The sequence below is a fragment of the Dermochelys coriacea genome, chromosome 6, assembly GCF_009764565.3.
Source record: "Dermochelys coriacea isolate rDerCor1 chromosome 6, rDerCor1.pri.v4, whole genome shotgun sequence".
Lineage (NCBI taxonomy): Eukaryota > Metazoa > Chordata > Testudines > Dermochelyidae > Dermochelys > Dermochelys coriacea.
The window spans coordinates 105,191,572-105,210,288 of NC_050073.1; the positions used below are offsets into that span (position 1 = coordinate 105,191,572).

The 18,717-nt window shown below is 42.6% G+C and overlaps 1 protein-coding gene across 6 annotated transcripts in view; it reads left to right on the forward strand.

Moving 5' to 3' along the window:
• Nucleotides 1-18,717, forward strand: part of EVL (Enah/Vasp-like) — a 223,797-nt gene that overhangs the window by 118,574 nt on the left and 86,506 nt on the right. For all 6 annotated transcript variants that reach the window (XM_043515960.1, XM_038406724.2, XM_038406722.2 and 3 more), the window contains exon 3: nucleotides 4,076-4,253. In XM_043515960.1, coding sequence (XP_043371895.1) covers nucleotides 4,076-4,253 — 178 coding nt within the window. The remainder of the gene's footprint in view (nucleotides 1-4,075; nucleotides 4,254-18,717) is intronic.

Below are 18,717 nucleotides of genomic sequence, written 5' to 3' on the forward strand. Positions count from 1 at the left end.
TGAACTGAAGAACAGATTAAGTGTTCTAATAGAATCAACTAAAGAAAACCAAGACAGTGATACTCTGTGGGAAAACGACAGGTTTCAGAGTAGCAGCCGTGTTAGTCTGTATTCGCAAAAAGAAAAGGAGTACTTGTGGCACCTTAGAGACTAACAAATGTATTAGAGCATAAGCTTTCGTGAGCTACAGCTCACTTCATCAGATGCATCAAATGCATCCGATGAAGTGAGCTGTAGCTCACGAAAGCTTATGCTCTAATAAATTTGTTAGTCTCTAAGGTGCCACAAGTACTCCTTTTCTTTCTGTGGGAAAACATTAGTGTGTGCCATCTAGATAGCGCAAAGACAGTCCTAATAATAACAAAATCTAAAGGGGAAGAATGCTGCTTGGGCAACAATGGAAAAGAGAAGCAGTAAAAAGAAAAAAATACAGAATGCTAAGATGTGTGAAGAATACAGAGCTCTACAGAAAGAGGCAAAAAGGAGGAGTGCTAGAAAGGATGAAAAGGCATACATGGACAGAAAATGTCATGAGGCTGAAGATGACAGCCAAAGAGGTGATTTTACAACCTTGTATAAAACAGTTAAACAGCCAAAGGAAACTTTAGCAGCACGGGAGGGCTTGTGCAAATGGAAAGACTCTTAGTGCAGAAGAAGAGCAAAGGAAAAGATGGGGAGAACATTTTTAGGCTGTTTTAAATAGACCAAGAACAAGCAAAACTCCAGAAATACATGATGAAGACTAACAACTGACTGCACGCATCTGAAGAAGTGGGTATTCACCCACGAAAGCTTATGCTCCAACACATCTGTTAGTCTAGAATGATCATGGATCTCTACAATAATGCAGAATGTGCAGTCAGAGATGGTTACAACATCAGCCAATGGTTTGTAGTGACAACTGCAGTAAGGCAAGGTTGTATTATGTCCCCACTATTTTGCGTTGGTCATTGACTGTGTAATGGCAGAAGGCAGCTGAGGAATTTTATGGACAAATGTATTGGATGATCTTATTTTTGCTGACGACATTTGTCTTGCTTTATGCAAGACAATGCAAGAAATTAATGCAAGATCACTTAATGCAAGAAAAATAATCCAGCTTTTGGCAAACATAACAAAACAATTTTGTTCATTAACAAGGGGAAGCCAAATATATGGCTATCAATGTCCCAAAAGCCACCATCAGAGTAGATGGAGAAGCACAAGAAGTCAGTCATTTTACCTATGTAGGGAGTGAGATGTGCAACAATGGTGATGCCATGCTATGTGTCAAGCAATGAATAGCAAAAGCAGCAAACAACTTTCATAAACTTGGAATTATGGAAAGGTAGCATGATTGGCACTGATATAAAAATACAATTCTTTAACACCAGCTTCATGTCTGTCCTCCTTTATGGAGACGAATCATGTAAATCTGCAACATAAATTCATGTTAAGACCATCTCATTCCAAAGTAAATGCCTGTGGTATATCTTCAGAGTCCATTAAAAAGAGTTTCTTGGACATCAGAAATTCTAAGTAGAGCAAACCAACCTAAAGCATCAAGCCTGGTAAGAAGACAACAGTGGTCACATTGAGGATACCCTTTAAAGATGCCATCAACTTCCATGTCAGGTGAGAACATGGACACCACCTGGGAAGAGAAAACAGGGCAACATAGAGAAACATTGTACAAAACAGAGAAAGAAGCCAAATCCATCAACATAACACTCAGAAGCCTGAACAGACCAGCACAATGCTGATATAAATGGCAGAAACTGGTGAATTCCCTAAGTACCTGAGAATGCAGGAGGATAAAGAAGAATACCTAATATGAACATAGGACTTTTTATCTCCGAAGAACTGTAAATCATTAGCTAATTAATCCTGCTGTTGATATTATTTGGGTTTGTGTCTCCTTAACTCCAAGCTACTATACTACTTTCAAGCTCTGAGACATGCAGGATGTCTGGTTTCATTGTTTGTGCCGTAGTTAAGCCTGGAGTGAATTTCACTGCAGAAAAAGACGATTCAGAAGAAGGATTTAGAACCGACCTTTCTGCTTATATTTGACATTATAGTTGTAAACACAGAAGAGACAAATCAATAGGCTTACCTGTTTGCTGGATATACGGTATATTGTTAATTACTAAAGTAGATAAGGCTGGAGATGGAGTTAAGAGATTTAAAATTTCTGCAGGTATCTCAGAGGGGAATGCATTTTTGTGACTTGCCGCTAGGGCAGTTAGGCCCCAATCCTACCCCTCACTCAGTCAACAGAATGAGATGTCACCCCCTATACAGAGCTCACCTGCCAACCACTAATGAGTTAAATATTTCAGTCTAACAGAGACACATTTTCAAAAGGGCAGCTTCCCTTTTGTGGGCAAAGTTTTCATCTACAGAATTCATGTCTGTAATTGCAACACTGGCACAAATCTAGGCAGCAGAGCATGAGTGTGAGTCAGGCAGCTAGAGTTGCAGGTACTCTGACTTACACTTGTAAGAAGGGAGGCTTCTTAAAGGTTTACCCCAAAGTTTCCTTCTGTATACGTCCTTGCTACACAAGCCACTCCGGGGGCTATTTAATTATCTGACACCTCAGTATTATTTTCCAATAGCCCTTCATGGTGAGTGGGCTGCCAAAATATGTCTGTTTTCTGCTTCCTTGGTCTTCTTTTCTCATTCCTATCTAAACACTTTCACTCATGCTGCCCCCTGCACTTAAAATAGTCTCCCAGACAGTGTGCTGCAAACCCCCTCCTCCTACTCCTGGAAGTCACTTCTTATCACTCAGTGATGGAGCTGATTCACATACTACCTAATCTCAACCCCACTGAAGAAAGACTCCCATTGACTTCAGGGCGCTTTCAATCAGAATTATAGCCTGGAGCTTGGTTGGGCCTATTGTAAAGTGAGGGTCAAAACAATCCCAGCTGTAGGGGCCAGCTATGAAGTTCGGACCTAGATTTGCAATACTTGAATATTTGGAATTGTTCTTATCCAGTTTCAGGCTTATCTCTCCCCCCAGCCCCACTTGTTTGGTAAAGAGACAACCTCCGCTGAGCACACTGATATTTTAATGGCACTGTATCTGTGTAACTTTGGACTGTGAGACCTTCAGGATAGGAATTTTTGTTTTGGCCTTACGTTACCTGTCATAAAGTGCCAGTGTAGCTTACTGGTGAGTGTGCATTATAGCTCCCCGTCTGTGCTCAGTCCAGAAAGTACCTGAGGCTATTATGGCATCAATTAGGGATCCTTCACTATTTAGTTTAAGCTATAGCAGCTCACGCTTTTAGCTTTGGAGGTTCCCAGTTCAGTCCCTGGTGTGTCAGCCAAGATGACAACCATCATGCTATAACTACAAACCTTTACTAATTAGATGCCAATTGTTTTCATTTGTCTCTGAGCATAGCACTTGGCAGCTCCATCTTTAGGAGAAGAAAAAGATGAAAATCAACAAAAAGATAAAAAAAACATTGTAAGCGTTTCTCTCCCCATGCCATTAAAATGCCTTTTTATTTCTGTAGCCATGAGTGGCAGCTACAGAACTTGCAGCAAGGCAGCAGGTCAAAGTGGACACTCTGAGTCCTCTGGTACTATCTGTGCCTATCTAATTCTAGACAAAACAATTCCTCCACTTGAGAAACTGGTAGTAACTTGGAGCATGCAGGAGGAGCAAGTCAGGCCTGTGGCATCCACTTAAATATGTAACCTTTTGTTGGGGGAGGATTGGTGCCAATGAATCAGTTCCTCCCTTTCTCCAACAACTGTGGGTGATTGCTCCCCAACAGTCGAACACCTATCTGCAACATGTACACAGCTGTATGGTGGAGCTTTTGAGGGAGGCATGAGCAGGTAACAGATTTTTCAGGTCGAGCCCGTGTGCCCCGACACTGAATTGAACAATTCTAAATCTCCTCAGCAGGTATGCATCTGTAAATGTCAAAACTCACTTTTGCCTATCTTGTTCTGGAAGGTGTGCATATATTTTTTTTTTTTTTTGCTATTACAGACCTGAAGTGATCCTTGCCTTTTCTTTCCTATCAGAGAGTTGAATATTTGTAACCTTCATCTATATCTCAAATTGCAGGTAGTGATTAATTATTCAATTGTGAAAGGACTGAAGTACAATCAAGCAACACCTACCTTTCATCAGTGGCGCGATGCACGGCAAGTCTACGGCTTGAACTTCGCAAGCAAGGAAGAGGCTACCACATTCTCCAATGCAATGTTGTTTGCGCTGAATATCATGAATTCACAGGATGGAGGTATTAGCAATCACTTTGCTCTACTCTTTTATTAATCGCTCTGCTAGCCTGTGGTGCTTGCTGTCTGCATTTAAGTACCTCAGTCATATGTTGCAGGTACACCCGCTATCTGTGCCATGCCAAAACAAGTAAGCACAAAGGTGTAATTTAATCTCCTTGTTGAGGGTCTTTAACCAACAGTTGCTGTGGTGGGCCTGTACATATTTGTATGATTTGCTTTTCCTTCTTTCTTTCCATTTTTCACTCCGTCTAGTCCACACCAAGAGATTATTGGCAAAATTTTGCCAAACTTACACTGCACAGTAGCTGACTGGGCAAGTAGCTCCATTTATTTATATGAAACTACTGGTGGAGTAATGTACAACTCAATATGAGTAAGAGAGGCAGAATCTGAATCTAAACAAACAAAAGCTAGAGGAAAGCTGCGACATCTCATAAAACTTCCAAAGTAAAACTATTTCCTCATGTTATTTCTCCCCCCCCACCCCACCCCTCACTGTTCCTCAGATGTTCTTGTTAACTGCTGGAAATGGCCCACCTTGTTTGTCACCATGAAAGGTTTTCCTCCTTCCCTTCCCCCCCGCTGGTTATGGCTCATATTAAGTGATCACTCTCCTTACAGTGTGTATGGTAAAACCCATTGTTTCATGTTCTCTGTGCGTGTATATAAATCTCCCCACTGTATTTTCCACCGAATGCATTGGATGAAGTGAGCTGTAGCTCACGAAAGCTTATGCTCAAATAAATTTGTTAGTCTCTAAGGTGCCACAAGTACTCCTTTTCTTTTTGCGAATACAGAATAACACGGCTGCTACTCTGAAACTTGGAGCTTGTATTTCTTCAGGTGTCTTATCTGTCAGTTACAAACATTGGCTACGTTGGCCTACCTCCCTTGCATAGAGAGTACATATATGTACAGTGTTTGGCTTCTGGTTATAGGACACAGTAATGGCCAAAAATTTAAACCTTGGCTTTGGCTTATGCTGTTACAAGTAGTATATTGACTGCAGTTCAGGTTTATAGTGGAAAGTAATTGCTTCATGAGTTGAAAAGGTGACTGATGGTTTCTTGCCAAAGACACAGACTAGGGGCCGTATTGCCCAGTGGAGGTCACTTTCATAACCTAAGAGGTTTTAAGTTTGTTCTGTAAGCTTAAAGCCTTTGATCTATAGTATCTGAATCAAATTCTGTGCTCAGTTATGTGTCTGTTACTGCACTGAAGCACATGGGCTAACTGAGTGTAGAATGTAACTCTAAACGCTTTGTTATACTATTTATTTTATTTTCCTGCCAAAAAATGCTTCAGGCCTCCATTTTCCCTCTGGAAGTGCTTCATCTCCAGTTGCCCTCCACTGAGGCATCTGTGTTCGATTATAGTTTCATGTTACCATCTCACCCAAGTGCAGTGCCTCATTGGCAGTAGTGGCAGCCATCTTAAATAAATTAAGTAATAACTCAAATATTTTAATAATTTCTGACTTACACAAAACACACTAAAATGCCATTTAAGCTCAGAGCAATGTCACACTCATCTCCTAATGACCCCCAGAGCATCTGGAAGTATGTCTTTTTTACTTTATATACCATGTGGCTGATATTTTCTCCCCACAGGTTTTATGTTTGATAGATTGATAAATTTAAAAAATCAACAGAGAGCAAGAAAATTTGCCCCACATGACACACATACCATGTCTCAGAAGGATCAGGGCATACATTCTGCCTTTTTCAGCCCAAGGGGTAGTGGGGGGCTCTGCTAAAGTAGGAGACTCCAGGAGGAATTCTGGCTGATTCAGCACTTCTTCCCCCTCACCCAAGCCCACCTTTGCAGGACCAGCACAATTTGACTCTGAATGTCTCCAATACCAGATCTTATGTTGTGCACATGTGAGGCACTTCAATTCAAAGAAGGGCAAAGCCTGAAACATTATTTTAGGGCACATGATAAGATCTCAACCAATTAGATTGTATTTTGGCAATTGAAGACTGTAATGATGAAGTCATTGGATTTAGCTGACTTTCCATGATTAACCTGGTTTTCTTCCAAAACTTCCTTAACTTTTCATCTGAAGTGTCTTATGCTTTTTGTCTAGCCAAAGAACAGTGTTTGTTTTTGCAAAGTATGACATTGTTCAAAGAAGGTGCCTTGCAACCGGGGGGTACTTTGAAAAATGATAGGTTTTTGCTTTTGGTTATTTAACTTTAATATATCTTAAAATGCTTCAGACTAAAAACTCCAAACTTGTGTTCTAAGCTAGTTGTCCTCATTGAGGACTAAGTGTCTCTAACAACAATGCATATTTTAGGAAGGAAATTGTTAAATGTATTCATTATCAAATTTTGAAACCTTGAAAACTCTGTCGGACCAAATTCTTAGCTGGCCTTCACAAATTCTATTTGTGGACACACAGAATTATGAGCATGTGTATTTATAGGCAAAAACCCTGCCTACACACTTTTAAAAACTCTGTCACCTGCATGTTGCACAAATGTTAGATTTTGCATATGGGAAAGCCATTAAGAGAAATAGATTTTTCAGTGCAAAATCCTAACAGTTATGCGAACATAGGCTTTAATGTTGTTCAAGTGCACATGCAGAGGTTTCCAACTGTAAGAGGTAGGAGTGCAGTGTATGCACACACAGGTTTCACACCCACAGGTGGAGGCCAGGCACTGAAATTCAGGACCCAAATCTTTACTGCAAAGTAGAGGTTCTCTTTGGAAATCGTAATCTAAACCTAACACATGGGGAAAATGTAAGCACAGTGCATCAGCACCTTCTGCTGCTTGTACTAGACATGATGTGCTATTTTTAGTGTGTGCTTGCTTCATATATCAGCTCCATGACCCTGTTGTTTTGGTGCCTGCAAGGCCCACTGTGGTTTGTTCGAGGTTTTGGCTTCAGCTACTACTACCCTCTTTAGCTCAAACACCCGACTGTATAGACTACAATTAATCATGAAGATTTGTAAGGAAAAACTGAGAATATATCATGCCACTAGCAGATGCAGAGCCAGTTTATTTTAACTGGAGTAAAACTGTAGAAAAGACAAAGCTTAGAGTCTGCCCTCAGAGCAATGATGTGGTCTCTGAGTGACACATTAATCTTAAATTTAGAGTTTAAGCAATTACGGCAGTCAGTTTTTCAGCAATAAAAGTAAACTTCTTATGCAGTGCTGACTTTTGAATAAATGAGGAGAAATGTCAAATACATAAATAGACATGAACTACAAGGGAAATACGTAATTGAATCCCCGGTCTCTTTACCTGTACATGCCACGGGGCTGCTATCTTCAGAGAAGCACCAGGATATATACAAAGGACTATGCAGTGATGCAGCTTTAAAATTCCACAGAGCTTGCCTTGTTGTGCAGAGTGAATGTCATTGTATGACAATGAGTTTCTGGTTTTAAAAATAAAAGACACCCTTCTCCCATAGATCCAGTGGATTATTAATGCTTCAGGCTATCCAGGTATTTCTTCAGCAAGTACACAGTGTGGGTTGCATTTTCAGACTGGCATATAAGGAAATACTAAAACAAAACCCCAGATAGCAACAGTTGGGTTAAAAATCTAGACCTAAACTTGCACCTAGCTCTTGGTTCTGTAGCAGTTGGTAACAGCCCTCTGGATGGATTATGTGCAGGAATTGCACCTGGTACTTCTTGATTTAAATATATAAGCATCTACCTCTATACTTGGAGGACTACGTCCTGTAGCCAGCACATACGCCTCTTATGTGGACCAGCCTCTAGAAGGGGACAAAGACCACCACTATGCTAAGGGAGGTTACAGGTTGACATAACCCCATAGATCCTATAATGGGTGAAATCAAATGCTTAGATACAAACTCCAAGGCTTATGTCAATATTAGGTATGTACGTAATTCCCAGTATTGTAATGGGAGCTGTGTGCTTAACCCTTCCTTTCAACTCCTTCAAAATGTACAACTGAATGTGCTCAGTGGGTTACAGGTAACTGTTCACGGCAGTAGCTGTATATGGTAGGGAGCATACTACAAGCATTCTATCCAAAACTTGTTCCTAACAAACACCATCCAGCCTTCAGAATTGTTGATTGTAGTCAATCTGAATCATGATTGTTTATTTGTCAGTGCTTGCATATGCCTCATTATTTTGATTTCCTTATGTCTCTCTTTATTCTGTTCTCCTTCAACTTTGTGCTAGAAAATAAAAAGCTGGTCCTAAGCCATCCAGCAAAGTTAGAAGTGATATCATTGATTTGTGGATAACTACTCCCATGCTTAATGTTATTAGTGGCACCATTTATTAAGGCCATCAAGATGACAAATGGGTTCCCATTAAATGAATGCCTTTCATGAGCCTCCACTTCACAGAGAGAAGTCCAAACTTGTTTCCTGGCACGAGTTACATCTTGCAGTTACTGCCCCTGGCTGCTCCTTCTCATTCACAGCCTAGTGTTCAGTTGGCAGAGGAAGCACCCCTTCTTACCCAACTCCAGACATCCTATGAGGAGTATTTCATATCACCCCTCTCCTGGTTCTTTAATACATATCATGCCAAAGGCATCTCTGGTGCTTTACAAATAGACAAATCTCTGACCCGTAGAGATGTCCAAGTCTCTGACCCTTGGAGATTACAGTCTACATTAGATCAAGTACGCAACAAAAACCAGCAGCAGAACAGTGGGTAGGGCAGGGAGGTAATGGGGGGAAGACATCAGCAAACAAAAGGGGGCAAATTAATCCCTGGCACAACTGTGTAGCTCCACTGAAGTCTATAATCTTAGATGAATGTAGCCTGAGAAGAGTGGTTATTCCCACAGTGCGAGGCTAAGCCTTTAGGTTCAGCTGTGCATAGGGGACAGCGCATGGCTGCGTTGCCTGAGGAGGGGAATCAGAGAGTCACATTTCCTTCCCTACTCCTCTCTTGCTCTGGAGAAAAGTAAATTGCTGGTGTTGGGGGCAGGCACAGTCATGGTTACACACACACACACACACACACCCATCTGTTTGCTTGCAGGTGGAGTCTCAGGAATGCAGTCTTTTCTCTCCTCCCCATCCCCACAGAACCCCAAAGCTGCAGCAGAGTAGATTCCGTGGGAGCCACACAGGGAAATTGAGGGTGTGGCTTTACTGCCATGTGACTATGTGGTTTCACATCTTTCTGACTGGGGACGCTGAGGGGCTTTCTGATATTAATAATTCAGTATGATTTGGAGAAAAATGGAGACTCTGGTTTATTTTTGGTGCTGCCTGATAATTTAGTATATTTTGTATGTTGTGGGATTGCGGTTTCCTTTTTGATGCAGGTGTCTGGAGCTTTCTGATAGATGCCTCGTCCTTGTTGTTTTACAAAGCTAGAGAATCAACAAAATATTTCTATTTCTGAATTTAAATTCTACCTGAGCCTTGTGGCTGGAGGGCCTCATGGACGGAGTGTGTGCTAGAGAGAATTGGTCGATGGAAACACAAGATCAGGCTGTACTTGCTGGGCAGTAGGCACAAGAACAAGAATAGGTTAAAGGGCGTGACTAGGGAATGACTTTCACTGTAGAAAGCAGTTTCCTTCTCTTGTGTATATTTGCCTTACACACACACACACACACACACACACACAGATAAATATATCTCTCTATATACAGTACAAAACTTGTAGAGTTCAGCTGACTACCTTCTGGCACAGATCAGCACATAGCACTGAGATGGCTGCAACTCAGGTTACCAATAAACTTTACATGGGGGACATGTTTTGGCAATGAGTAGGGATGTTCCTCCTGTTTTTCGGTTAGGAGCTCTGCTGGCAGCTCTTTTTCTTTTTCACCATTCTGTGTAGGTCATTTTACATGTACCTATCCAGCACCCTTTCCCCTGGGCTGGATCCCAGGGAGTTTTCAGAATTTAGGATCCTTTCCACTCCCTCGTCTTTTCAGCATGACTCCTCTTCCTCTGGTATTGCACTGTTCCAGGAATGGCTGCATTTCACTGGTGACATAGGAGTAGGATAAAGCACTTTGGGATCCTGAAGAAGGAAAGGCATGCTATCAATATAAGATATTAATCTATCAAGTTCCAGGTACACTGGTAAAAGTGCAGCCTATGACATAAAATCTCTCCCATTCATGATGCATCTATCAGCATGATATCTGAATGCAGATTATGGTGCGTATGACTCTGAATGAAATGTGATGCATGTGTGTCGTAGGGTAGCTGGTCCCTGTGGATAGACTAAGCCCAGCACCCCTGAATGAGAGCAGATGAGTCCAATCCAGCCAATTAAAGAGGGCTAGGCTACACCTGAACCTATAAAGGGCAGTTGGAGGAGGGGTTGTTTGAGACAGGCTGTGCCCTGGCAGGGAAAACCATACCAGAGCCGAGGGTCCTGTGGTGGGTCCCCTGTAGTAAGGGGGCCAGTTGCTCAGAGTGACTGCCCTGGGGCTGCTGCTGGTCAAGGAGTAGAATTGGTCAAGATTGGGAACCTGCCAAAGGTCCAAGAGGGATGGAGCAGAAACCTGAAAGCAAGGAGTTAGCTAAGACTGTTTTTCTATTTGTTTGCTGGCTTCTGTTAAGAAAATAAACCTCCTTGCAAGAGACTGGATGTGGCACTGCATAGTTTGGAGCTGGGGTGGTGGCAGGCCCAGTGACCATGTGCTTTTTATTTTTGGCAGTATTTCAGACAGTTATCAGTCAAATCATTTTCAGTTAGAACTATTCCAAGTAGTTGGGCATATTTCTTAATACCTGTATTTCAAAGACAGCACAAGCCACTGCCTGCACTTTAAAGAATGGAAAAGTTAGAGAGTCAGCCCTATGCATAGACCTTTACCCAGTGCCATCAGTGCTGTGGTAGATAACATTGCCCCAAGACTTTCCACTACAACAAAAGACACATTGTGTGGGAAGACAAAAGACTTCATCCTCATTACAGTGCTGCATAATGCATCAATAATGGAGTATGCCAGCCACAGAACATAAACCTACGAACCAAGACCCATTTGCCGCAAGCTAGGAAAAATTAATGGCTGATGACATTTCTTCCACCCTAACAAGTTTGCAAACCTCTGTGGAATAAAGAGTTGCCTGCCCCGAATTGTCCCACTGACATCATGAAGTGTGAAGCTGGTCTTCCATATTATGAGAGGTGGATACACCTCAGTAGTCTAAGTGGGATTCTCCTCTGCATGTCTAGGAAGCAGTATCCTGCCAACTGCCCTCCACTGGACCTTCTTCCTTGTTGGACCCTTCCTTCTAGAAGAGGACTAGAAGCACAGTGGGTATCAACGGAGCACCAACTCCTGTCATAGCTAGTAGTGACATCACCCACTGCTTTCAGCCAACAGATGGATTATGCTTGAGGATTAGCCCTGTGTGCACATTACCCATTGGTAAGTGTGTGTTACAGTTCCCCCCGTGCCCAGTCTGTATAGCAATTCATAATTTTAGCTCTGGAGGTCCTCAGTTCAACTCCTGGCATGCTGGCCAAGATGAAGGCTGTCATACGAGCCTGCTGTCCATGCTTCCCAAGGAGCCACTTCCTCCCTCTTTGTGGCTGCACAGAGAGTCACAATGCTCCTTTGCAGCATCCATGAGTGTGTAAAACCTTCTAAGTGGATGGACACCCCATCCCCACCCCGTGCCCTCTTCACTGTGTCAGTGGATACATGGCCCTTTCACAGCATATGGACCTTCATACTGCGTCTCCCTCATCCCATGATTTGACCTAATATTAATAAAAATTAATTTTAAATATCAGTGAGACCATTTTTGGAGTAGTTGGGGGAAGAGGTGTGGTGCTTTAAACATTCCGTCTGCAGCTAACCCAAACTTTGTAGGATTTGGCTAGAGCAGGAGAAGCAGAGAAGGAAACTGATTAATGTAGTGTGTGTTATCTTGGCTCAAGAGGAGTGAAAGGCAGGATGTAAAGAAATGGTATAAACGGTGAATAGATAAACTAGAGCTGAAGAATCCTTTGAGCTCTAGTGCTCGAAATGTTATCAGTATTTTCACATCAGGGAGCATCAGAGTGTCAGCTTAATTTTTCTGCTCTTGAAAGGTGGACGTCATTTACTTGGTTCAATAAGCTGTGGTGGAAAGTTTTCTCCTGTGTCCTTGACAACTCTCCATTTTGGGGCAACAGAGTTCTTTATTCTATCTGAAGTTCAACACCTCCTTGCCACTTTCCACAGGACTCCTGCATTATTGCACTTTAGACCAGCAACAGCAGCAGAACTACTGTAATTCATCTAGAACAAAGGATTTCCTGTCATCTTTGAAGAGCATAACAAATCTAACAGCTCTGTAGTCCCTTCTCTGCTGCACTGTGTGAAAAACACTTCAGGAAGGAAATTGAGTCTAAAGAAGAAAAAGTGTTGAGAGAGCTAAGAGGGACTGAAGTATGTGGAGAGAAAAAGGAGAGTAGTACATGTGAGACTCTCCAGCTTTATCACACTCTACCCTGTTTACATTCCAGAGAGATGTACAAACTGGTGAAATTCCCAGAGTTCAGGGACAAAAGGTGCTTTCACCCTGGCTTTTCCACTAGTCCTGATAAGTGACAGAAGTATTTGAAGAGCATGAGGATTTGGGAAAATATCCATCAGCCCTTAAGAAATGTAGTATTTTTTTTGTTAATGGCAACCTAATCTAGGCTTTAGTTCCTGATTCAGTGGAGGACATCTACAAACTGTTTCCTTCGTGAATGTGCTTTCTGGACTCACTAGTGATGACTCCATTTGGGGTTAATTTGACCTATAAATCAACATGTCCTACATTAAACATCTACCATCTTGTTATGTAGGGGTAGATTATGACTTCAGGAAAGGGATAATGTGGAAGTTCCTTCACCCCAGGAGGCATTGTTAGACCGAGACAGTCTTGTGAATCATTGAGTCACAATCCCTCCCCTGCTTCTTCCTTGCTCCGCATGAGAGGGTATGATGGGATCCCCGGGGTACAACCTGAAACTGTGGGACCACTGTGCTTCCTTAACTCTCTAGCCTGGGTTGTCTCTCACAAAGCTAGGCCAGTGACAAGCAGCAAAACCCCTCCAGGTGCTGTGATCACTCAGCCATCAACAGGTGGAGCTACACACCCAGCTAAATTGCATAAATACTCTCTGAGCCACTCATGAATCATACAGAGAGGCACCAGCAAATCACCCCAGCTCCCAGCCTTGCACCCCAGAAATACTGTCTTACACTGCTCAAGAATCCCTTGGACAGTGCAAGCTCACAAGTTCACCACTTCTTCAAAGGAAAGTCGACATGCACCAGCCTTTGTAATCTAAAGTGAGATTCCCCAAGCATTTCAACCAAAAACGCACTGTTTTACGTTTTACCTAAAACAGGTTTATTAACAACAGAAAGATAGATTTCAAGTGATTATAAGTAGCAGGCATAGAGATCATATTTGGTTACCTTAGAAATAAAAATAGAAACGCATTCTAAATTCTAACTTTAACGGACTAAGCAAGAATTGAATCAAGCAGTCTGTCACCCTAACAGATTTGCAGGCAGCTCACGGTTCCTCAATACACAGGCTGGATTCCCTTCCAGCCTAGACCAGTCTCCCTAGTTCAAAATCTTTGTCTTCCAGACTGTTTTCCAGGTGTTGAGACGTGTGGGAGAGAGGTCAAGTGACGATATTAGTGTTCCTCTTTTATACTTTCTTCCAGCTGCTAGAAAGACTCTGGCTGTGACGTGGGGTCAGGCAGTCCTCAGTGCATACGTGCCTTCTCTGAGAAGCTTCTGGGATAGCAATTCTTCTTGATGAGCTATAAACACCTGTCTGGCCCGTGATAGCTGCTCCTACTGAAAGGCTGGCTGTGGGTGTTTCCCAACCTCACAGAATATTTCAGCAATCATATAGCAATACTTCATATCTTCATATATAATGATAGCACATGCAATTCAACAAGATGTTATGGTTCAACAAATCAAGACCTACAAAACGATACCTCACAAGGCATGCATTGTACAAAACATATCATCATCATATGACAGTGGTGAATATGGGGGATCCAGGGCGCTATGTTGAGGTACAGAGTGTCACAGGGGGTTGTCCTATTCCATCAGGAAATTACTTCCATCCTCCCACCATGTTGCTCAGCTACCCTGGTCAGTGAGTAGGGAGAGTGGAGCCAAGACTCTGCCCAATCCCTGCCCGCTTTCTCCAGAGAGGAATAAACAGGGGAATAGCTCCACTTCTTCCTGTGGGCCTGAAGCCAAGGTCCAGATAGCAAGGTGAAGGGGTTCAGCAAGGCTTCCTACTCCCTTGTGCTGGCACATTGTCCCATCCTTAATCTAGCCCTCTTTCAGACAGAGAAAATCATGTAGTTTTTGTTGTTGACAAATAATTTGGTATATGCAGGGGGAGACCATAGCTTTTACGGCCTGATTCTGCAACTGTCACTCAGGTTGAGTAATGGTGTGTAATAACAGCAAAACCAGACTCCTAGACTGGGATCTTCAAGGAGCCAAGGGGAGATAGGCACTGCAATACCACTGAAAACTTAGTTGGCTCTGGTTGCCCAGTTCCCTTGGGCTCCCCTGAAACTTTCAGCATCAGTATTTGGTGGTTTCTCTAATACATTTCATTTCTGCTCTTTGCTGCATTTTGCTTGGAATCCTCAACCAAGTCTCTCTCAAAATCTGCAGCATAGAAGAAACAAATGACTTTCACTGATGCGAACTGTCGGCTTCTCTTTCCTTTCTCAGCTGGTTTAATCTGGTGTGTTGAGTCTCAGCACTGCCATTTTGGCTCGGTGATAATAGACTGGGGGATGTTTGTTTGTTTATCGGACACCAAATTTCTTTCAGAGAAAGAGAAATCAATCCTTGAAATAATTTTGATTTTTAAAACCTCTTTCAGTTTTATGTTCACTTGCTACCATCCTTATTTAAGTGTTTGGATAATCAATATCCTCTGGTGGCTGTAGAAAAGTGTGACTCATTTTATTAAGCATAAGAATTAGTTTAACAGGACAGGCATTTTATTTTTATCTTTTTCTTTGGCCCTGGTCTGTCAAATGTGCTTTCATTCAAAGTGGAACTGTGCTTTATTTAATTCTGTTCCTATAGATAATTGTTCCCCTCCCCCTTTTATTTTTATTGGTATTTTAAAGTCTTTTAAAACTAAAAATGTGAAAAGAAAATTCTGTGACGCTGCTGTCACTGATTAAATGAGAGGAAAACAATAAAAAATAAATTGTTGACAACATAGTGAATTTGCATGCAGTGTGATTGTAGCCATGTTGGCCCCAGGATATGAGAGGGACAACTCATATCCTGGGACCAACACAGCTACAATCACACTGCACACATCTCAAAATGTTGTTGACAACATAGTGAATTTAATATCTTTTATTGGACCAACTTCTGTTGGTGGAAGGGACAAGCTTTTGAGCTTCACAGAGCTCTTCCTCAGGTCTGGAAAAGGTGATGAGTATCCAAGCTCAATAAGAGGTGGGTCAGATTGTTAAGCATAAGGGGCTCACACATGCTGTAGGAGACCACTTAAAATGAAGTGGACAGTTAAGGATTAGCAAACAGTCTCAGGGGTTGTAATGAGCCATAAACAGCTGCATCAACATCAGACAGCTGCAGCGGCACAGGAGCTAGCAAACAGAGCTGTAAACAGGGGAGTTTGAGTGGGAGTTCTCTAGGAGGAGAGGGTATTTGTACTTGGTTTTGTATTTTTAGTATTTGTGTGTGTAGAGGCTTGTAGAGGCTTTGTGCTGGGAGAGAAGCTGAGCCCTGATTAGGGGGTGGGGCTTTTCTGACTAGAGGTCCTATAAAGGTAGCCAGCCAGTCAGGCAGCGGCACAGGAGCTAGCAAACAGAGCTGTAAACAGGGGAGTTTGTGTTGTGGTGCTTGTTTGGGGTTTGCTTTTGCTGTGGGGGAGGGTGGTCTTTTTGGTGTGGCTTGTGTTTCCAGATTAACAGGACTTAGGTGGGAAGGCGATGACAGATACAGAGGCAGCTGTGGGAGTGACTCCTGTAGTGGAAGACGCATTGAGGATGACTGGATGTGGAAGCTGTGGTATGTACATGATCCTGGAGGGGAGACCTGCTAAGAGCTTTTTCTGCACGAAATGCCGTCTGATAGGACTGATGGAGGAAAAGATCCGAGGTATGGAGATGCAGGTGGAAAGTCTGGTTGAGTTTAGGAAGGGGTTTGAGCAGATGATGGAGCAAAGACATGAGGTATCTGAAGGGAAAAGCTCAGACTTACAGATGGAAGCAGGGCTGGGGAATTTTGAGGGGAGACTGGGTGAGGAAAATGGTCAGTGGAAGCATGTGACTAAAAGAACCAGGCAGAGGAAAAGACGGGCTAGTGAAGGAGAAATAGAGCTTAGGAACAGGTTTGCAGAGTTGGAAAATGAAGAAGGGGCTCAGCAGGTAGTTGCTGAAGGTAGAAGGGTAAGGAAGAAGAGAAGAGAGGCTAGTCCTATAGGAAAAGGGGAAGAGTCAAGGGACACTACACCAAATATGAGCCCCAGGAGGATACAGGATGGGTTGAAGAGGATTATAAGGGAAAAAAGGAATGGAAAGAACTTGCAGCCAGAGGGAACAGGGGAGAGACTGGAGAATAGCACTGTCACCAGGAAAAGGCAGGTCTATGTGATCGGGGACTTTTTATTGAGAAGAATAGACAGGCCTGTAACTAGAGCTGATCCAGAGAATAGAAGAGTGTGCTGTCTTCCGGGTGCTAAGATACGGGATGTAGACCTGAGGTTGAAAAGGATCCTAAAGGGAGCGGGAAAGAATCCCTTAATTATCCTTCATGTGGGAACAAATGATACGGCTAGATTCTCGCTGGAAAGTATTAAGGGAGATTATGCTAGGCTGGAGAAGACGCTTAAGGAAATTGAGGCTCAGGTGATCTTTAGTGGGATCCTTCCTGTTCCTAGAGAAGGGCAACAAAGGTCTGACAAGATTGACTGTCAACAGATGGCTTAGGCAGTGGTGCTATAAGGAGGGCTTTGGGATGTATGGCCACTGAGAGGCATTCATGGACAGAGGACAGTTCTCTCGGGATGGACTTCATCTGAGTAGGGAAGGAAATAGACTTCTAGGATCAAGGCTGGCACAACTGATAGAGAGCTTTAAACTAGGAATTTGGGGGAGATGGTTGGGAGACGTCCAGGTAATCTCCACGCCAGATTTTAGCATTGAGAGGGAAGAAGACGAAGTAAGAAAGGATACAGCCGTGGGTAGGAGAATGTATATAAGGAGCGAGGGCAGTGTGGATACTAGTCTAATAGGTTATACTGGCTGTAGAATGACTGTGCCTAATAGGGTACAAAATGTGAGCGAGGCCAAACAGCAACAATTAAGATGTTTATACACCAATGCGAGGAGCCTAGGTAACAAAATGGAGGAACTAGAGCTCTGGTGCAGGAAGTGAAACCAGATATTATAGGGATAACAGAAACATGGTGGAATAGTAGTCATGACTGGACTACAGGTATTGAAGGGTATGTCCTGTTTAGGAAAGACAGAAACAAAGGTAAAGGTGGTGGAGTAGCATTGTATATCAATGATGAGGTAGAATGTAAAGAACTAAGAAGCGATGCAATGGATCAGACAGAGTCCGTCTGGGCAAAAATTACATTGGGGAAGATAACTAGTAAAGCCTTTCCTACGATAGTTCTTGGGGTGTGCTATAGAGCTCCGGGATCTAATTTGGATATGGATAGAGCCCTTTTTAAATCAAGTAAATACTAATGGAAACTGCGTGATCATGGGAGACTTTAACTTCCCAGATATAGACTGGAGGACTAGTGCTAGTAATAATAATAGGGCTCAGATTTTCCTAGATGCGATAGCTGATGGATACCTTCATCAAGTAGTTGCTGAACCGACTAGAGGGGATGCCATTTTAGATTTAATTTTGGTGAGTAGCGAGGACCTCATAGAAGAAATGGTTGTAGGGGATAATCTTGGCTCAAGTGATCATGAGCTAATTCAGTTCAAACTGAACGGAAGGATTAACAAAAATAAACCTGCAACTAGAGTTTTTGATTTCAGAAGGGCTGACTTTCAAAAATTAAGGAAATTAGTTAGGGAAGTGGATTGGACTGAAGAACTTATGGATCTAAAGATAGAGGAGGCCTGGGATTACTTTAAATCAAAGCTGCAGAAGCTATCGGAAGCCTGTATCCCAAGAAAGGGGAAAAAATTCATAGGAAGGAATTGTAGACCAAGCTGGATGAGCAAGCATCTTAGAGAGGCAATTAAGAAGAAGCAGAAAGCATACAGAGAGTGGAAGATGGGAGGGATCAGCAAGGAAAGCTACCTTATTGAGGTCAGAACATGTAGGGATAAAGTGAGACAGGCTAAAAGTCAAGTAGAGTTGGACCTTGCAAAGGGAATTAAAACCAATAGTAAAAGGTTCTATAGCCATATAAATAAGAAGAAAACTAAGAAAGAAGAAGTGGGACCACTAAACACTGAGGATGGAGTGGATCTTAGGGATAATGGTAGCA